The 18602-nt window shown below is 41.1% G+C and overlaps 1 protein-coding gene across 3 annotated transcripts in view; it reads right to left on the bottom strand.

Moving 5' to 3' along the window:
- The window catches only part of ppp1r12a (protein phosphatase 1, regulatory subunit 12A), a 51334-nt gene that overhangs the window by 14986 nt on the left and 17746 nt on the right, over positions 1–18602 (bottom strand). Inside the window, exons 2-13 of one of the 3 annotated variants that reach the window (XM_037121585.1) lie at positions 16498–16628; positions 12490–12608; positions 8510–8669; positions 6969–7113; positions 6805–6879; positions 6617–6708; positions 6268–6425; positions 5436–5557; positions 3117–3344; positions 2906–2997; positions 2521–2634; positions 848–1000 (exon numbers count right to left, since the gene is read on the bottom strand). In XM_037121585.1, coding sequence (XP_036977480.1) covers positions 848–1000; positions 2521–2634; positions 2906–2997; positions 3117–3344; positions 5436–5557; positions 6268–6425; positions 6617–6708; positions 6805–6879; positions 6969–7113; positions 8510–8669; positions 12490–12608; positions 16498–16628 — 1589 coding nt within the window. The remainder of the gene's footprint in view (positions 1–847; positions 1001–2520; positions 2635–2905; positions 2998–3116; positions 3345–5435; positions 5558–6267; positions 6426–6616; positions 6709–6804; positions 6880–6968; positions 7114–8509; positions 8670–12489; positions 12609–16497; positions 16629–18602) is intronic. The other 2 variants (XM_037121586.1, XM_037121587.1) reach the window with 2 other exon arrangements.

Here is an 18602-nt window from a genome sequence, read left to right as displayed (position 1 = left end):
GGAAATAAACACAACTGAGTCAACACTAAGGCCGATTGTTTATAAATGTTGTTTGCTGATTGCTTATAATTTGCAATAATTTAGTTTTTAAGTAGAGATAGTTTTAATGTTTCCCGCCAAAATATTTATGTATCATGTATAATATCTGTGACGACATTAAATTAGGAGAACAATTAATAAGAATCAAAGTTTGGACAGTTCTGATCCCATGTTGATATCGGGTGCAGTGACATAATTCATCTATCAGATATCAACTGATCCACGTATAGATCCAGATTCCACTGTCTGACAATCAATTTGCAAGTTTTGCCATTACACTTCTGTTTTAATTTTTGGCTCAACTATAGAAAAATCTACGTACTAGTATTTTTTAACGCATAGTTTTGCTGTTTTTTGAAACATTAAACAAGTTGCCGTGGCATTCACAACTAAATGGATCGATTTTTTTTTTGTTTTTTTTGTTGCAAAGCCTACATTTAGTTAAAATACAACAGTTTCTGTGAAAATTAAACTTCAAATTGTCAGTACTGCAGTGTCACAGTATCAATTGCTGATGATAGTATTGAAGTTTAGCTCCAGTATGAAAGAAACACCATGGCAAGTTTTTGCATTTACTGGCTGGTTTGGCAAACGTTTAAATCAACTGCACTGAAATACTTTTAGCCAGATGAACCAGGCTTCATCCAGACTTTAAAAACAATCACCTCTCTTTCAATAGCCATTTGGACATTGAATGTAACCAGATGAAGACAAAACACATGGTAGGCACTTGAGCAGCGCAGAGACACGCGTTCAGAGAGGACAGGTGGGTGTAGAGACGGAGGTGCCCCGGTGGAGGCTGGAGTACCTGCGGTAAATGCTGTAAGACTGGTAGTGGGAGGTGGGTGGCTGCCAGGGTTTAGTATTACAGGTGTTAGGGTCCAAGCTGGAGGTGGACGAAGACTTGGCTGGCACGTCCCGCGTGCTGCCGCTCCGCCCTAGTGCTAGCGTGTGGGACGTGCTAGCGTGTGGGCAGGCGTGTGGGCGAGAGAGGCATATTAGCGGTGGAGGCGCACACACACAGATACAGTCAAAGAAACATACATATTCAAGACTATCAAAGCTTTGCACAGTATCGGTGCATGTATGTCATATGGGGCTGGCTGCTGACTGGATGACTGAATGCAACGAAAAATGGTCATGAGTTGAACTGACTATGGAGACACAATAAATGATTTTGTAGATATTAGTTGAAGCATTATGAAACATTTTCAGTTAATTATTAATAATATGAGTTACATATGACGTTATTCCTTTAGATAGCCATTTAACGACTAATATGATCTTATTTTGATGCAAAATCAGCGTAGGCTAAATTAGGAGATAAAGAATAGATACATTTAATGACAAGTTCCTCAAATGATAAACTAATTATCACAATATTATGATTTCAAGAATTGCAGAGCATCGGTCTGTTACTGTTAAACAACCGACCCAACAAAATCCAGCCAGTATTGATGCTGTCAAATGGCTAAAATATAATTATCTCAGTTTTTATAAGATATCTTTTTGTATTTTTAAAAAGACAAATTATTTATTATCCTGTATTTAGTTTGATATATTTGATTTACAAGTATTTGATTACTTTTTGATGCAACCGTGCCCATTTCTGATTGTCGTTAATACATTTTTCATTGGTTAAATACATTATCAAAAGTATATTTAAGCATTATTCAAACCCTTTCAAAGCAGATAATCCAATAGTATCTCTAAACTCACAAACCCGTTATCATCACATCTACATTTTTACAAAAAATTTGATTTTTGAACAACAACATTTATAAAATTATTCTTTACTATCAACAATTGATGTATATTGTCATTAATTCCTGCCAAATTCAGGAGACCTGGAATCTACAAACAAATTCATTATAAATAACACATTTTTGGTTTTAATGAGTGAAAATCAGGCATTTCACAAGGATTATATTTAAATATAGTGATATTCCTAACTTTGAAAATATAATGCTAACAATTAAGCAACCCTCAACTTTTAAAAGGGAGGCTTACATCCAGCATTTTCCCCATATGACATGCATGCAGCATAAGTTCATGTCTAGGTTTTGTGCCATTAACAAGCCTGGGAATGTGATTTATCTAAAGTCAAACAGGTGGTCTAGGCTTGTTAAAATTTCTGAGTAACACATTGCAAATTTCAGTGGCACAGCAACCTGACAGGACAGGTACAGTCATGCAACAGACTCTGTGGCAGTGAGAGAGAAAGGCGTAGGGCTGATTTGCATTGCTTTCTCAGTAGCTGCTGCTGTGCACAGAAGCATGTACGTACATATCTCTGATGACATAATCCAGTGAAATGTACAGCAGATGATTGATAAACAACCATCAACGCTGTCAATAGCTCCAAGGCTATGCAAGTCAACCTCGTAATGGATAAAAACATCAGATCAGATGGAACAGAGATCTGATGATCAGATGAGCGATGGAGGTTTGGCAGATATTTGTGTCGCTGCAGAAGCTAACCTGCGCTGGTAGCTGGGGGTTCGGTTGGTGGAGGCGCTTCCTTCGCTGTTCTTCAGGTCGTCATCCCAGCGTCGCCGGGTGTATGAGCCACTACGTATCAGAGCAGTAGAGTCCCTGAGGAACCACAAGCTACAATCGTACCCCAGGTTTCCACAAACAGATTCTCATATTTTGTTTTTTCCATATTAGACTCATTATGAAATCTCCCCCTTGGTCTAGCATATTTGAGGTCTGCCAAATCCATAGCAGCCTAACCAAAGGCGGCAGCTTAGAGCCACACACACCATGCAGAGCATTGTGTTGCCTGCAACACACAGCAGTGGGCAGCAGGTGCCGCTCATGCCAATGCGTGTTTGCACAGAGCCACTCGGCTCCAGGGCTTCACCTGTTTTCCTTCTCGTCAATGTCTGAAGTACTGGCCAGTCTCCTGGGGATGGTGGGGGCCACATAGGCAAGCCGGGTCCCTTTATCCTTTTCCTGGAGACAGAGGAATAAACAGGGTTGATGTTAGCGATCATTTGTTTAAGAGTTCTCAAAAATAACTACAATACAGGATTACAAAGGATGTTAAAGGATGCGATTATGTGACTGTTGACCTTCTCTTTGTCTTTGTTGTCCAGGGAGGAGGAGAGGCGAGGGCTCGAGGCTGAGCGCATCACCCCGGTCGTGTCCTTCTCCTTCTGAGCCTCCTTGGTAGCTGTGATCTCCGCCAGCGCGCCGTAGCTGCCCGTCTTCCTCAAACCCAGCCGCCACGACGATGGAGACTCGTCTTTCCTCTCCTCCTCTGTCACTTTAGCAGGGACTTTTCCGGCAGGCTGAGCAGTCTGAGAGCGAGCAAGTGTTACAGATTTAATTTACAAAGTTCCCAATTTTACCATGACAAGATGTTAAATTAGATTTTTAGTCATCTTAGTAAGTTATAGAAATTTCAAATCAGGTCAAAAGGGTTTGGATTAATCTCCAGGGGCCGGAAACTTGAAGTTTAGATAAGACCATAAGAGGTCATTTTTAAGGAACGGCATGCCAGTTAAGAGGTACTAAAACATCCACTACAACTACTCGACTCTAAAAATCATTCCAAAACAGAGCCTCTTCTCACAATATGCTAATAATATAACGCTCTTGAACAATAGGTGGTGGGGGTGTAATTAAACCAGTTGGGATTTTGGGGTCCGATTGATGGTTTACATTCAAAAGATGACAAGCAACTAAACAAAAACACAAAAGCCACACAGAGACACGGTGAAAGCACAATCAGGACAGTGCATTTGTTGAATACAAGTGCAAACAACACCATGTGGGGTCGATGAGTGAAAGTCAGCGAGAGGGAGGTTCAATCAGCATCACCTGGATGGGACCAGGGCGGTTAGGGTGGTGGTGTTTAGTACTTTATCAATGCACAGGTGCGTGTAGGATGAGAGAACAACTCTGGTGCACAGCAATGCCTCACCATAGGTTTTTTGGGCACTAGAGAAATGCCAGTTTTGCGCAAGCCTTGACGCCACAATGCAGGACAGCCTGGCTCCGCCACAGGCATGAGGGGAGTAATACAATCAAACTAAAGCCAACCAAGACAAGAGCCCGGGGTGAGAAAGACGCAAAGAGAGGGAGGGAAGGAGGGCAGGGATGAGGACAGACAGGTTGAGACAGAGAAAAAGCCAGAATAAGACAGAAGCAGCAGCAAAAGAAACACACTTAATGGCTTTTTTTTTTAAAAAAGGCCTAGTCACACCACACAATGCTTACTGCCAAACCGGGGGGGAAGGGGGGACTACTACCATTATTGTTCTCAGTTGGAATAAGTGACAGATCCAACAAACATTTGGTAGTGTCAAAACTGGAAACTGTTAATGCTTTTTGCTCACTCTTGTTAGACAGAAGACATTGTGATGTGTGAGCGCTAGGCTTCAAAGAAGGATCAGAATTGCAAGAAAAGAAGCAGAAAAAAAAGGAAACAACATTTAGAAAGTCTTGGGTGGGTGGCCACTGATTGCAGGGTGCACATTCAAAAAGAAATAGAAAACTGTAAAAGATACCTTCCTATTCAGACTGCATTCAGGAGTGTGAAATGATGATGCAGTGTGTAGGCGGTGTCCAGTATCACAGACTGAGCGCCACAGCTTTTATTTGGGGACTTCATTTTCAGTTTTTAATGTATCCTATTCATCTTTGGGTGGACAAAAAATACCTTTCCAACAATTAAATATGTTTTATCAAGAGGACTGAGGGAAGCAGCCATGCTCTTGAGGATTCGTTCATTTTGGTTAAATGCTTGGTTGGATTTTGCCAGCAGAGGGCAGCAGACTCACAAGTGGGAACATAACCATTCAAGCCCTGGTTATATTCTTAACAACTAACCCAACATTGGCTTTGAGCACTCAGGCCTTCTGGTAGCCGAACACATGGACAGTAAACTTTATCTAGAATTGGCCACTGAACAAACTGATACCATGTTTGTTAATTGCCCCCGAAAATGTGCCGTCACTGTCATTCTCAGGGCCTCCGTGTGCAACATTAAGACCCAATCACAACCAGGAACAACTGTTTCTGTTAGGGCCTGGAGTGTGAACTGCAAACTCATTTATGTAAACCCTGAGTGCCTTCAGCCGGCTGTGAAATTAGGTTTGTGTTCAAGGGAGAGAAACACTAAACAGATGATGAATTATTATTGATTTATGTACCAACATGTCTCAGCAGAGCACAACATGTAACCGAGGTGGAGCAGTCCCCACCTGACGTGGTTAGATTAGGTGCTGTGCTACAGCATCTCATTTTCTCCAGGGTCTTTTAAAACCAATTAAATGAGAGCTAAATTTGAGTCGAATATGCCTCTTTCAATTATCTTTTTAAATGACGGTACTGTGGTAGCGGTCTGCCCGGGGTGGGACGATAAATGCTCATCCACCAGGCCGTACCTTCTTTACTGGAGAAGTGGGGGTCGTCACCTGGTTAGTTGGGCTAGTTGGAGGTGACACGGTGATGCTGGTCGTCGTGGGCGTCGTGCTGTTGCTCACGGATGCTGAAGGCTTGCTCTTGTCTGGAGGAATCAAACAGGAAAACAGTTAAAGAGTTGTTTTAATCATATCATCATATCACAATATATAAATAATAAATTCATTCATTCTTGCAAGATAATAAAAGGGAGATTTCTAAAGATATGGGCATTACATACATAAACTTCTCTTTGGTTGTGGGGATATGAATGTTGACTAACTTTTGGTATTTGTTGAAGGCATGTTTTCCTTAGTGGCTTGATATGAGGGTTATTACGATTATGGCTAATTATTGTAAGGGAGCCTATCTCTTACATACAGTGCTCATCTTAAAGCTGATGTGTTAGAGCAGGAATAGGAATAGGCACAAGGGAACAGCAAAGGAAGCTACCCATGTTGGTGGGTGCTTGCATGGCACAAGATTGAACTACAGTCTGGTGCAGCGATAAATAATGTGAAATTTCCAACTTAAAATCAGTTGTTCCGGTTGTCAAGATGCCTTTCACGCCTGGTGGCAGGATATTGATCAGAGCACTCTATTTTTTAGATGCAGATATCTTGAAAACAGTGGCTGATAATGTCATTTAATACAAGCATGGCCTTTTTCTGCTTCTGTACCACATAAACACACATTTTTTTAAACAGACACTAAGATAAATCAATTCAATTTTCTGCAAGTATTTTGCCTGACAATCAATAAATGTTTTGGCTTCAGATGCCACACAAGAAGTCTAAAATCAGTCCCACACAGTACCTGCTTCATTCTCCGACTCCGAATCTTCATCCTCCTCTTCTTCACTGGAGCAGCTCGACTCGTCCTTCTTCCCCTCCTCTTCTTCATCCACCTTCTCCGGTTCTAAGGTCTCGATGCGTGGGGCGCTCTTTTCTGGCTCCAGAAGCAGTGTTTCTTTGCTGCAACACACACATTTACCTCGGTTAGAACAGAACTGCAGATTCTCTGCAGTACAGTCATTTAAAATGCAGGAAAGAGATTTAAAACAGATCATTCCAACCAGGTTTAATATGTTATGTGCTGCAGGTGGCTAATTATTTAGAAAAACAGCTGCAATTGATTATTTTTCACTATCTATCAAGCTATTTACCTCTTGAGTGGTTTCAGTGATTGGTTGTTGTCCCCGGTGGTTGTTGTTTCAATCAAAGGAGATTTCTTAACGTCTTTCTTGCCACTCATCAGCTGGAATAAAGAAAACAAAAATCAATCGTTCAAATTAATCCACCACTGACCCTGCAGATATGAGTCCTTATACAAGTAGCAGCCACACTGACTCACCAGATTTTGTTTCTTTTGTAGTTCTTCTAAGTAACCCAGAACATCTTCATCTGCTACATCAAAAGCTGTCTGGCCCTGAGGGAAAGAAGCACAATACAAGTTAGCTAAAATATGGATTGCTCTATACTTCCAGACATGACTTGTGACAGTTTTCAGTTACCCACCATTTTATTAATAAGGTCCATGTCACATAGATTCTCCACCAGTATCCTACACGCCTCCTCTTTGCCCCAGTGCGATGCTGCATGTAGAGGAGTCCAGCCATCGTAGTCCTTAATATTTACATCATATCCTGCCTGGATTAAAAGCCTGCACAAAGAAGGAGTGGGGGAGTGTGAGAGAGAGAGGCGAAACTAAAACAGTTTTCCTTTGAAGTCACAATCAGATTTGAAACTGTAAACTAATCCTTCGAGGTGATGCAAGGGTACAGGCTTTTAGAAGTGCCCCAGCATTGTAACCCCAGGTAAGATTTATGAGATATAAAAAAAAATCCAGCCCCCAAAACACACAATCTGTGAGAGCAAAATCAGATTGGCAAGTTTTAAAAGTAAGATTTCAGCTTGTTTGTACAGTTTTTAAAGAGCACAATTCTTGATTTGCCTGCAGTAGATAATAATGAGATGAAAAAGAAAGAAAGATTCAGGAGATCCAAGGACAAACTTTTCTATTAAGATGAGAAAATTACTTCTACGAGGTCAAAATTGACGGCTTTTCCATCCTCATGGCTCAAAATGTTATTTACTTCCGTACTGTATTCTCTACTGATTATGGAAACCTACATACAAGTTATGGATTTTTGTGTATGGCACTCTTGTCCACATACTATAATACAAAACGGTTCCCTCTTGGAAGTTGTGGTCTTCATGTGTTAGAATGCACTGTTTATTGTTGTTTTTTGTGTGCTAAAAAGCTTAGATTAAATCAAAACAATAGTGTTTCATAAAACTAACTGGTAACCGATTGGCCAATTTAAAAGTAGAGTCATTTACAGGGTTTGTACAGCTTTTTATGAGTAAAATTCAATAGTTGTTCAAGTGTCACGTCTAAATTGGTAGAACCGCAATACAGTAAAAGAGAGTTACATAAATCCTTTATGTCCACAGCAATCGTTGTATATAATCACTTTTGTTGATTTTACCAGCTGTTCTACTGAGTACGCTTATATATTCTGATTATAACTTATTGCTGGGTTAGGGTTAATCAAGGGTGAGGTGCCACTGATGAGGAGATTGTTTCACATAAAATAGTTTTATTTTTTATTAGGTTATTGTGCTAAAGAAACACCAGATTATGGAAAAATCAAATGAAAGCATTTTCTTTCAAGACTGTGTATGAACTTTGCATTTAGATATCTGTGTTATATATCGAGCTGAACATCAGAGAGCTCAGAGCTATCTATGGCAGCAGAGTTCGCTGGCTGACTTCCCAGACCAGATGGACAGACGGCTGCAGTTCCTATCCTCGAGCAGAGTAGCCGCATTAACACCCGACAGAGACAACGTCAGAATAACACATTGACGAGATGCAGAGACCAAGATATGTTTGGCTTTAACGAAGACAAAAACACAATGCTAGGTCTCACCATTGTCTTAAGTCTAAACAGTATTTATATAATGTCCAGGAAAGAATTTATGTAATGAATTGTCGCAACATGGAAAGACATTCACACAGCTCTACAACCTGTGAAGTGAAGACCACTGCTTACTTTAAAACCTCGACGTATCCCTTCGCAGCAGCTACATGGAGCGACGTTCCTCCTGACTTAGCGTGTCGGACGTCTTGGATCTGGCCGCTGTTGAGCCACTGCCGGGCATCCCTCAGCATGACCCGCTCCTCCTCTTTCCGGGCTGCCTCTATATCCACGCCTGGGGAGTGACAGAGGAGACTGACACCGTTAAGAGTGGCACAGAAGGATTACCTGCTACTTATGAACAAGCTGCCAACTGTAACACTGAACCCAGAGAATGGAGGAGGGAGAACATATGAAGGTATTTATTAGATAATTTACCTGTCTTACATTGATAGAAAGGAATGTGAATATTTGGGATTTATTTCATCACATGTATTAATGTTATCCATTGGAAAAATATACATTACATTATTCTAACCACCTTCATCAACACTAGAGGGTGTTGTAAAGCACTTGGTTGAGCTTCAGCAAACAGTTCTGTGCCAATTTTCTGTCAATCGGAAAATGAAATAGTGGCTGCAAACACACAGGCCTCGGCTGGTTTAAGTGGGTCAATATGTCTAAGCTATAAGCTGCATGTGGTGCAGCAGTGAAAACAGGCCTGTATTGTCTTGTTGACACCTGGTTGGAACACGAGACGGTCTGAAATGCACTGCTGCACGAGTCGCTGACTCGTCAGCAGAGCGTTAACTGTGTTGAGCTACATAAACAGTGATCCGAGAAGTGCTCTGGGGTTAGAGCCAAAACTTCAGCTGATCTTATAGGTTTTTGTTCTACTCCCAAGGATACATTATCACCCATTTCCTGACACCCTGGAAAAGCTTTAAGATTGCCCCAAGCTTTTAAACCAATGAAAGAGGACATTTGTGTCTGCAAGTTTGGCCTCAACCGGTGTTTTAGCCCATGCTAGCTGCAGAACAGGACACTAGATTGTCAAACAAAATTCAATGACACCAGCGACAAACCTTTTGCTCCTTTACATTTTTTTTTTTTTTAAATGGTCTAAATGGCTTTAAAGTAAGTGAAAATCTACTTTACAAATGACCAAAACAACTGGCTTGTATAAAACTGGACATGTTGCTCATTAAGAGGATTAGTGAACTGAGGTCCAGGAAAATGAAACCAAATGAGAAGAAGATGACTCAATGTCTGAGTTTATGTTTGACTGGATTTCAAGTTTCATTTCGAACCGAGTGACGTGAGGACAGAAACTGGACCATTTACTCACTTGTTTGGTGTTCAGTGTTTTTGGAGAGTTCAGCAAGTTAAATTTAAGATCATCTTTAAAAGCCTTTTTATACCACCTTGGTGTAGAACACTGTGTTGCTGTATTCCCTCAACCAAGCTCATTAAAGAGCATAAAGTGCCAGGTGCAGTGTAACTGATTTAATCAAGGTGTGATAGACACACTCCAATATGACAGGTAAGAGAAAATGCAGTGCACTTAATGCAGGAAAATTAACCTCAGTTAATGTAGGCAATGGGAGCTGGCCAGGTAGGGCAACGTCCTTGTGATCTCTTGGGAAGTAGCCTACACTGCGTCTATAAAAAGCAGGGAGCCTAATGGCCTCTAAGTAGGACTACAGAACAAGAGCCGAGTGGAGGAATTGGCAGCAGTTCAAAGTTGAGTTTTTTGCAAGAGAACAGCACATCTTCTAACGGAGCATTCAGGAGATAAGGAGAAAATCCAATAGAGCAAAAAAAGGACTTTCCTCCCCCTTCAACTCACGGACAATATACCTACTGTATGTGTGCTCGAGCTGAATGAAATATCTATAGAATCCATCTACCCTGAGGGAAGCACAAGATCCTCAGCAGAACGTATAGTAACTGGCTTTATAGAAAGGACAACAGTAAAACGCTCTATTTTTGAGCTGAGAAGAAAATACTGATCCAGATTACCTGTTTGTCCTCTCAGCACCAGGGACAGAGAAACATTTGTCATATTATCCACCTGCAGTCTATTACAAGGACAGATAGCAGCAGCCATCATGAGGCAGCTGATGGTGGAGGAGGGGAGGAGGAGGAGGAGGAGGAGGTGGTGGTGACAGGGCTGACCAGTCACTTGACCCAATCAGGGTCAAGGAGAGGCGCTAGGTTTTGTGCCTGACAACGGGAAACCATGGCCACTTGCTAACAAGTTTAACCCCATGACTGGTATCTCTTTGAGGGGAGAAAATCACATTACAAACATACAGAAGCGTTACACAACAGCTCGTTGCATAATGCTGCCTGCTACCTCTAGCATAGAGAACTGAGCTGTGGATTGTCTGCAGCTGTCCCGAGGCCAGGATCACCGCTAATTCACTCTTCAGCAGAGTTATATTCCAAAAAGAGTTTTGTGCATTAATTATTACTAGCTCAGGCTCAACTTTAAATAGCTTAAGTCCACATTATGACAAAGCATTCAGTAGTTTGGCTGTATGAGCACGGTAAATGAAGATGTAGATTTGGCTTTGCGTCCCTCATTGATGGATCTTGGAGGAGGCAGCGTGTGAATCCTACCAGCTACACAGCACGTCCATCAGGCACGGGCAAATCAAAGCTGACAGCTGCTGCTGACCGAGATGCTTGAGGTTTGGGTGGGTACATGTCTCGCCGCTGTTATGTAACACAGCCAAGGAGCGCAACATGCAAACAGTCCTTTGAGTGTAATCATCAGTGGATAGCATGTGCTTTCAGACACTTGAACCTTGACTTAAATGACTCTCAAGAGATTGGCAGCTTAGAGGCAGCCATTTTTTCTGAAGGTTGCTAAAGATACTAGACAGTTTACCCTAATGCATCACATTGAGACGGTGCATCTTCTGACCTTGTGGACAAGCTTATGGTACACATTTCTCATAGGGCTGTTCAATGCATGTATCAGCAAGGCTTACGTGACTAGCCACCTGTGCAAGACTTGCATTCTCTCCTTACTGTAAACAATCCATTACCTCTATGTTTTTTCTCTGCATATGCAAACAAAAGTCTTAAACATAAGAATGTAAAGATTTCTTTACACAGCGAGGCAACAGCCAGCCAACCTTTATTAGTGAATCTGAGCTGAGGAGCACCCCTCTGGCCCGGGGCCAGTTAACACGTCTGTGCGTGGCCTCTCACCATAGGGGAGGGCCTTTCATCATCTCAAGAATGCCCTGGCCAAAAATAGAAAGACTCGTCTTTTCAGTTTGGAACCATCACGAGTGCTCACAACTCAGCTGGATTGCTTTTCTCGTACAAGCAAGTGAAAAACATCAGGTAGCTGGTGCTCATTGAGAACTCGGAATGTGTTTGACAACATACTCACGCATGCATGAAGTTCATATGGTGGCCCGAACAGCTATGCTTCCATTTACATTGTTATCACATCAGGAACTATCTAGATATGGATTCGAACGAACAGTGATGGAATGTAAATATGTATATCGACTTACGTACTCCACTCTGCTATTTTCAAGGGGAATACTGTACTGTTTACTCCACTATATTTATCTGATAACTTCAGTTACTAGTTACTTTGCAGAATGCGTTATGTCAGAGCCAAAGTAGCACATTTTGGATTTATTTTGCAAACAGGTTGAAAATAACCTATTCCATAAGGAAAAATGCTGAATATGACATTTGATAATTGGTTGTTCCAGTGAATACAATATACACACACATAGATATGAATAATTGACTTACTTACTTCTGATTTGATACTTTTGAGTTCATTTAATATAAGATATTTTAAGACCTTCACTTGTGTATCTGTGACACATTAGATTATAAACAGAATGGGTGATTGTGACAATTTAGACCACGACTCCCATTATCCTCCTTTGGACATTAGGTCTTATTGTTTTGACTGAGAAACCAGTAGTGGCAGAACTTACTCCAACGTCTTATCTGTGGTTAAATCCACTTGTGACATTATCACATTGTAGTATATTTTTTTTTAATGAAGGTGGGGCTGGGAAAGAAGATTTCTCAGTAGCATTAGTCCAATGTTCAAGATGTCCGCAATACTGTACCTTGTCTGTTGATCTCATTCTGCAGGAGCTCCTCCATTGCCTCCTCTTCAGCAATGTCCAGAGGCGTCTCACCTTCACTGTTCACAACTCCTACATTGGCACCCTGGCTGATGAGATACCTGCAACGACAGTGCACACACAAACATTTAGCGTCTAAGCCAATACAAAATGAGAGTGGCATATACTGAAATAGGCTTTTGAGTGCAACAATCAACTCGCCTAACTGTAGTTGCCTGAAAAAGGGGGTGAGGGTGAAAAGGAAAGGATGTCAAAGCAACTGTTACTTCCTTTAACTGATGAGGAAACAGTTGAAGGACAGGACCTCTGTTGTTTTTGGTTCAACGACAAATTTAGTTGACACCATATCACAGTCAGCATCTCCGGTTTTACCAGTCACATCTTCCTGATACCTCTCAACCAAATAACACTGGTTCCATAAATCAAACTTAAACAACACTTAAAAGCATTATTAACTGTTGCACAATCTTAAAACCTGGCGCCATGTTTAGACAAAGGTATATAACAAACGGTACGTGCTCAAATTAGTAAGATGCGAATGTGGGAGTTGAAAACTTTATGGTGGCTAAGTCACACACTGTTTACATGGCAAGAGGGTCTTCCTCAGGCTGAGCAAACAGAGTGAACATGCCACACCTGAAGGATAAAGAAAAGAGGCGCCTGGATAAGGAGCGGCAGGTGTGTGCCATGGATGTACACGCTCTGGAGCTTTACACTAAACTACTGTCAGTTAATCTTACAGTACTGCAACTACAGATGCAATCCAAGTACTTATTGCTGCCAATTCAGTGTGGAGTAAAAGAGGACGCAAAAGCATCTGTTACGTGGTCTCCAAACAATAAAGGACATATCAAGCCGAGCATCCTCAGCCAACAGTTATACTGATATTACCTGAAGAGGTAGTTTCCACACATTATATTTCCTGTGATATGTCTATCTACATAACAGCCATTATAGCTGTTCGATACTGGATTTTCGAGGCCAATACATACATCAATAGTTGGATAGACAATATATCAAATCATTTGAAATAAAAATAAAAATAAACGGATCATATAAAATATTTTCCCAAGGATCCCTTATATTTGGTTATTAATAGGTGTCATTAGTATGGAAAGAAATCTGAATTAGGGCTGCAAACAGCAATTATTAGTAAGATTATTAGAAAAAAATTAAAGAAACAGGAATATATTCACATCTTTTTAAAATGCTCAACTCAATTAATAGATTAACTGTTCCAGTTCTAAACTTAATACCAAGTCGAACAGAAAGATAAAAACAGAAAATATTGGCAAATCCTCAGATCAAATGCTTGTCACAACACACACAAAATAACATTTTCACAGTGTGAAAGCTTGACAAAAAACTCCTAATTGCTACAGAATTAAAAGGTAATTAAAAAGGTAACCTGTCAGTTGTGAGTATTCTGCTAGCTGTAATAATTGTGATAGCTTTTATATCATGCAAAGATTTTCAGGATGTGTTCCTTTCGGAAAAAGAAAAAAAAATCTCAGACTTTGATTGAGGATTTAACCAAAACATTGCTTACTGTAGTGTAAATCTTTACTTTCACAGATGATTTAGGTCAAATTGAATGAAACTGCATCTGTGAAGACTTTGTCTGCAAAGGCCTTAACAGACTCATCATCTGAAATCATGACAGACCCCAGAGTGGAACCATAAAACGCTCTATAAATAATAGCAGTCAACCAAAATAAGCATCCAACACTGTATCCAAGGCTACTCAGTGACTTAACCCTTTACCTCTTTATCTCTCACCAGCACAGATTCAGGACTTTTTTAACCATTCAACATCTTGACTTCAGCCGCTTCCAATTAAAGCTGCGGTGAGACTCAGGCCCTTCTCATTAGGGCCAACACACCACATGAAACAGACTCTGCCTTCATGACTTCCCCTCCAAATGGCAACTGACTGTCTGCAGTTACGTTTCAAAGTTTTATATCGTCTTGATTGGACTTTCTATTCTGACTATTTTGGGTCAGCTTTACTAGGTTTGATTGCTTTGTGGTCTAGAGTCCCTCTGTGGGATTCTTAACCAACCCTACCATTAGATGGCTGTGGTGACACCAGGGGCTCACAGATACAGTCCTGCCTTGGAGTTCCCGTTACTGTGAATGAGGGCGCTGGGATTTAAAATGGGCCCACTGAGAACTCACCACCCACATCAGGTTGCAGAGTTTCTCTCTATGACACGATGTCTCCATTAGTCACCCTAGCAGACCAACCACTTGACCTTTCATTCATTATGTGACAACAAAAAACGTCTTGTTTTCTGCAACATTAGCCCAGTGCTGATGCTGTGCTCATGAGGCATGCTACACACAGACCATCTGGGTTTGAGAAGATAACAACACTAAATTCATGTGGACATTTTAATGACAAAATTTCTCCACATTGTTGTTCAAAAATGCAATTATATTACAACTTTAAGACATCAGGCAGAGGCTTGCCTGGCAAGCAATTTGTACATAAGCCATGTGTTTATCTCCCTACAGGCTTTTGCACTTGTTATTTTTTGGGAAAACATCAACAGTAGAGGATAAATCTGGAGCCAGGTTCCTGTAATGTAACACAGAAGTAAAGCAGGTCACAGCACACTCCCAATATCCTGAACAATGAGTACAACTGAGCTCCTTCAGCCCTCTTTAGCCTGTTTAAATATCGTCTGATAACATCTCTGTGTTGTGTTCTGTGCCCTGCGAGTAGTCTTCTTACCTGAAAAGGACTAACGGCAAGAAAATAGGAGAGTGCAACTCTAGAGCTCAAATCCAGATATAGTGGCTGACAATGATCTCTCCATATTTGATTACATCACTCCAACAATGTGTCTGAGCTATCAGATGGGCTGCGGCTTCTGTCAAAATGTGTCAAGAACTCTGTATGAAAACTGAAAATGATCGCTTGTGACATGTTGGTTCTGGCATGCTAGCTGAAACAGCTCCACAGGCATTTCTCAAGTAAACATCAGCTTATTGGCAGCCATTAAGGATGGCACATAGAGTCAAGGAAATTAGTCAAACAATATAAATGTCAATACAGCAATTTACATGACACAAGAGTTCACTGTGCAACCTTAAAGGGGCAGTTAACCCAAGAGATTCCCTTCTATCTGTAGCAACATTTATCCTGGTGATCTTTTTCCTTATCACCGCACAGAAAGAGGCATACATCAACCCACGGACGAGAGTAAGGATAGACGGATCATCGGCCTGGCAAACTTTATCAGTATATCTTTTTTTCCTGGCTAATGTTACAGTTTGGTTAACTGTAACAGTTCATGAGCAGAGTCTCTCATCCATGGGTAAACACACGCTTCTTAATGTTTGGTGATACTGTTGGCGGGAATAGTTCACTTGAAAAAAAATACTTCCTACATGAAACTGCTCACAACCGTCTGTGGATTATCTTTAGTCACTGCATCGTGATTTCTGGCAAAGGACTTCGCTGTTGGGTTTTACAAATTAAGGATTTAGTGCTTTCAACACCACAAACCAAGTGCCTTCTAGTTCTGAGAAAAGGCAGACATATCTAAAACACAACAACTTAAGGATAAAGGCACCTCAACATGCATTTTTAATTTTGGGTGAATTGTCCTTTTAAAATCATCATAAAAAGCCCCCAATCCCATTTTTTGAGCTTACAGCACTTCATTGGGCCATACTGAGGAGACATCAATCTTGCTTGCTCCAATACAAAGACACAGGTCACTAATGGAGGGCTCTGAGGTGATAGAATACTGCAGACCTCAGCTGCAGCCCTGATGTCACCTTGTGTTTGACAATTCAAATGTGATTTCGAAGCACCAGCTGGAGAGGGTATTTTAACACAATCTTGAGACTGAAAGGTGCTGCAGTGACATACAAAAAAAAAGGGTTTCTTACAACACAGGATGTAAGGATGACTTTGCAGAAATGATGAAACAGATACGGTTTCTTAGAAACTGAACAAACAGGCCTCTGAGTACTTACTCTGCTATGTCTAGGTAGCCGCAGGAGGCTGCAGCGTGGAGGGGGATCCAGCCCTCATTGTCAGGCTGGTTGATGCCGGCTCCATGTTCCACCAGGAAAGTCACCATGTCGACATTGTCGTCTATGCAGGCCTGCGAGGGAGAGAGAGAGAGAGAGAGAGAAGGGGAGTAAGGCCACTGTAATAAGAAGGGACTGTGACCTTCCCTGTGTGACTATGTTTATGTGTGTGCATGCAAACAACTTGCACGGAAAGAGCATTGCACTGCATCTGATAGATTGCCACGTGTTTCCAGAATTGTTGGGGAATTTTGGCAGCTGGAGAGTTCCTAAAATGCCTCCACATAGCCGGGGTGCCTGAAATACCACATAGCATAGTACTGCTGATGAGGTGCTGTGCCTATATGCTGCTACGTAATGCAAAAAAAAAAAAAAACTTAGAGGACTCGTTTTAAAAGCACTTTTGCTCCTAAAGTCTGTTCGCACACTAGCCAAATATTTTTCTAAAGTGTGATAAATCAACCACCGAAATAACCACAAACACACACACACACACACACACACCCTACGTTCTTCAGTTACACTGAACAGCGGCCGATGAATCACTCGATTAAATCCACATCTGTGGTCGAGCTAAAGTGGAACAGTTTTATCTGCCAGCACATTTTGCACCCAGAGTTTGTCCTCTTCATTTAATCAATCCTAAACATAATGTGCCACTCTCTGATGGTACAGATCTGGAACCAGCCTTAGTTGAGGACAGGAGTGTGGATGGAAATTTGAGCGCATTAAGGAACATATGAATACAAGTTAAGATATCAAAACTCTACATTAAAATACCTCAGTGAGTCACACATAAGACTATGCTCACTGGGGCAGGTGGTGCAGCCAGTGTTACTTCCCTGATGCACTTTCATTAATGCATACAGTCAAGTAGACGTCAAAGACACTGGATTGCAAACCAGCATACCACCCACAACAATATCATGCATTGAAACACAGACAACAATGTGGGCGCTTAGCATGCACCCCTCAAATTTTCCTCACAACATCCTTTAGGTTATACAACCGTTTTCTGAAAGCCTCCAGTGCAGCCAAGCAAGCCATATATGACTGACAACACCGCGAAAAAACAAAAGTGAAACCCACAGAAATAAAAAGCGGATGCAGTAGGAGAGATCTAATTTAAGAACTTCTGACGCATGATGTGGGAGATGTTGTGATTTTACCCACATTATGGGGCAGAATATGTACCAGGGTAGGCGTTCTTTGGGTTTCTGTTATGCATTTAATCAGCACTTGTTAGTCAAGTGTTTGTTAATGTATAAGGGAAATCTACCTTTTTTTTTTTTTTTTTTTATTATTACACCTACACAGTCTTCAGGCTAAACTACGTTATTAGACATGCACTGGTCTGCTCTCTAATGTAGCTCTGTATGCTTTTGTAATGTTTTCTTTTTGTATAAAACCTAGGAATTTCTGCATGAAGAATAAGTTCACCCCAAGGTCCTTTTTGGGTGAACTTGATCCTTGAAACCGAGTATGTAATTGTAACGTCCCCACTGTTCAAGCCCGACCATGGATCTTTGTTGCATGTCGTCGCCAATCTCTCTCGCTTTTCCTAATTTCCTGTCTCGTCTCTACTGTCTCTAGTGTAATTAAGTACACCCTCCCCCTCTAAAATACTTTTTTTTTGTAAAGTCTGCGTCAGGAATAGTTCTGTAAAATTTCTCACGACAAGTTTACTCGGGACCTTCTTACTGTTTGGCAATACTTCTAACCACTAACCCACTGCTATTTGCAGACAAGCATGATAAACCAAAAAGATGGAACACTTACTTCACACATACATGTGGGTGTACATGATCAATGATTTTTTTTTTTAAGTTAATTTGTTTTAATGATAAAGCTGTGTACTACATATCAAAGTTATTTTTAAAAAATTAAGCAGATTTAGAGAAACAGCAACTGTTCTTGGCCACAAACCTGAAGAGAGAGCAAGCTGTTGAGGGGGTCACATTTCTGCTCAACATCCAGAACAAGACAGAGGAAAAGCAGCAATGGAGAGCCTGCTGAGCACTTTACATTCGGGACACACAGAGGCCCTG

This window comes from Acanthopagrus latus, chromosome 14 (genome assembly GCF_904848185.1).
Source record: "Acanthopagrus latus isolate v.2019 chromosome 14, fAcaLat1.1, whole genome shotgun sequence".
NCBI lineage: Eukaryota > Metazoa > Chordata > Actinopteri > Spariformes > Sparidae > Acanthopagrus > Acanthopagrus latus.
The sequence above is the reverse complement of the archived record's forward strand: the minus strand, read 5'-3'. Positions and strand labels throughout refer to the sequence as shown.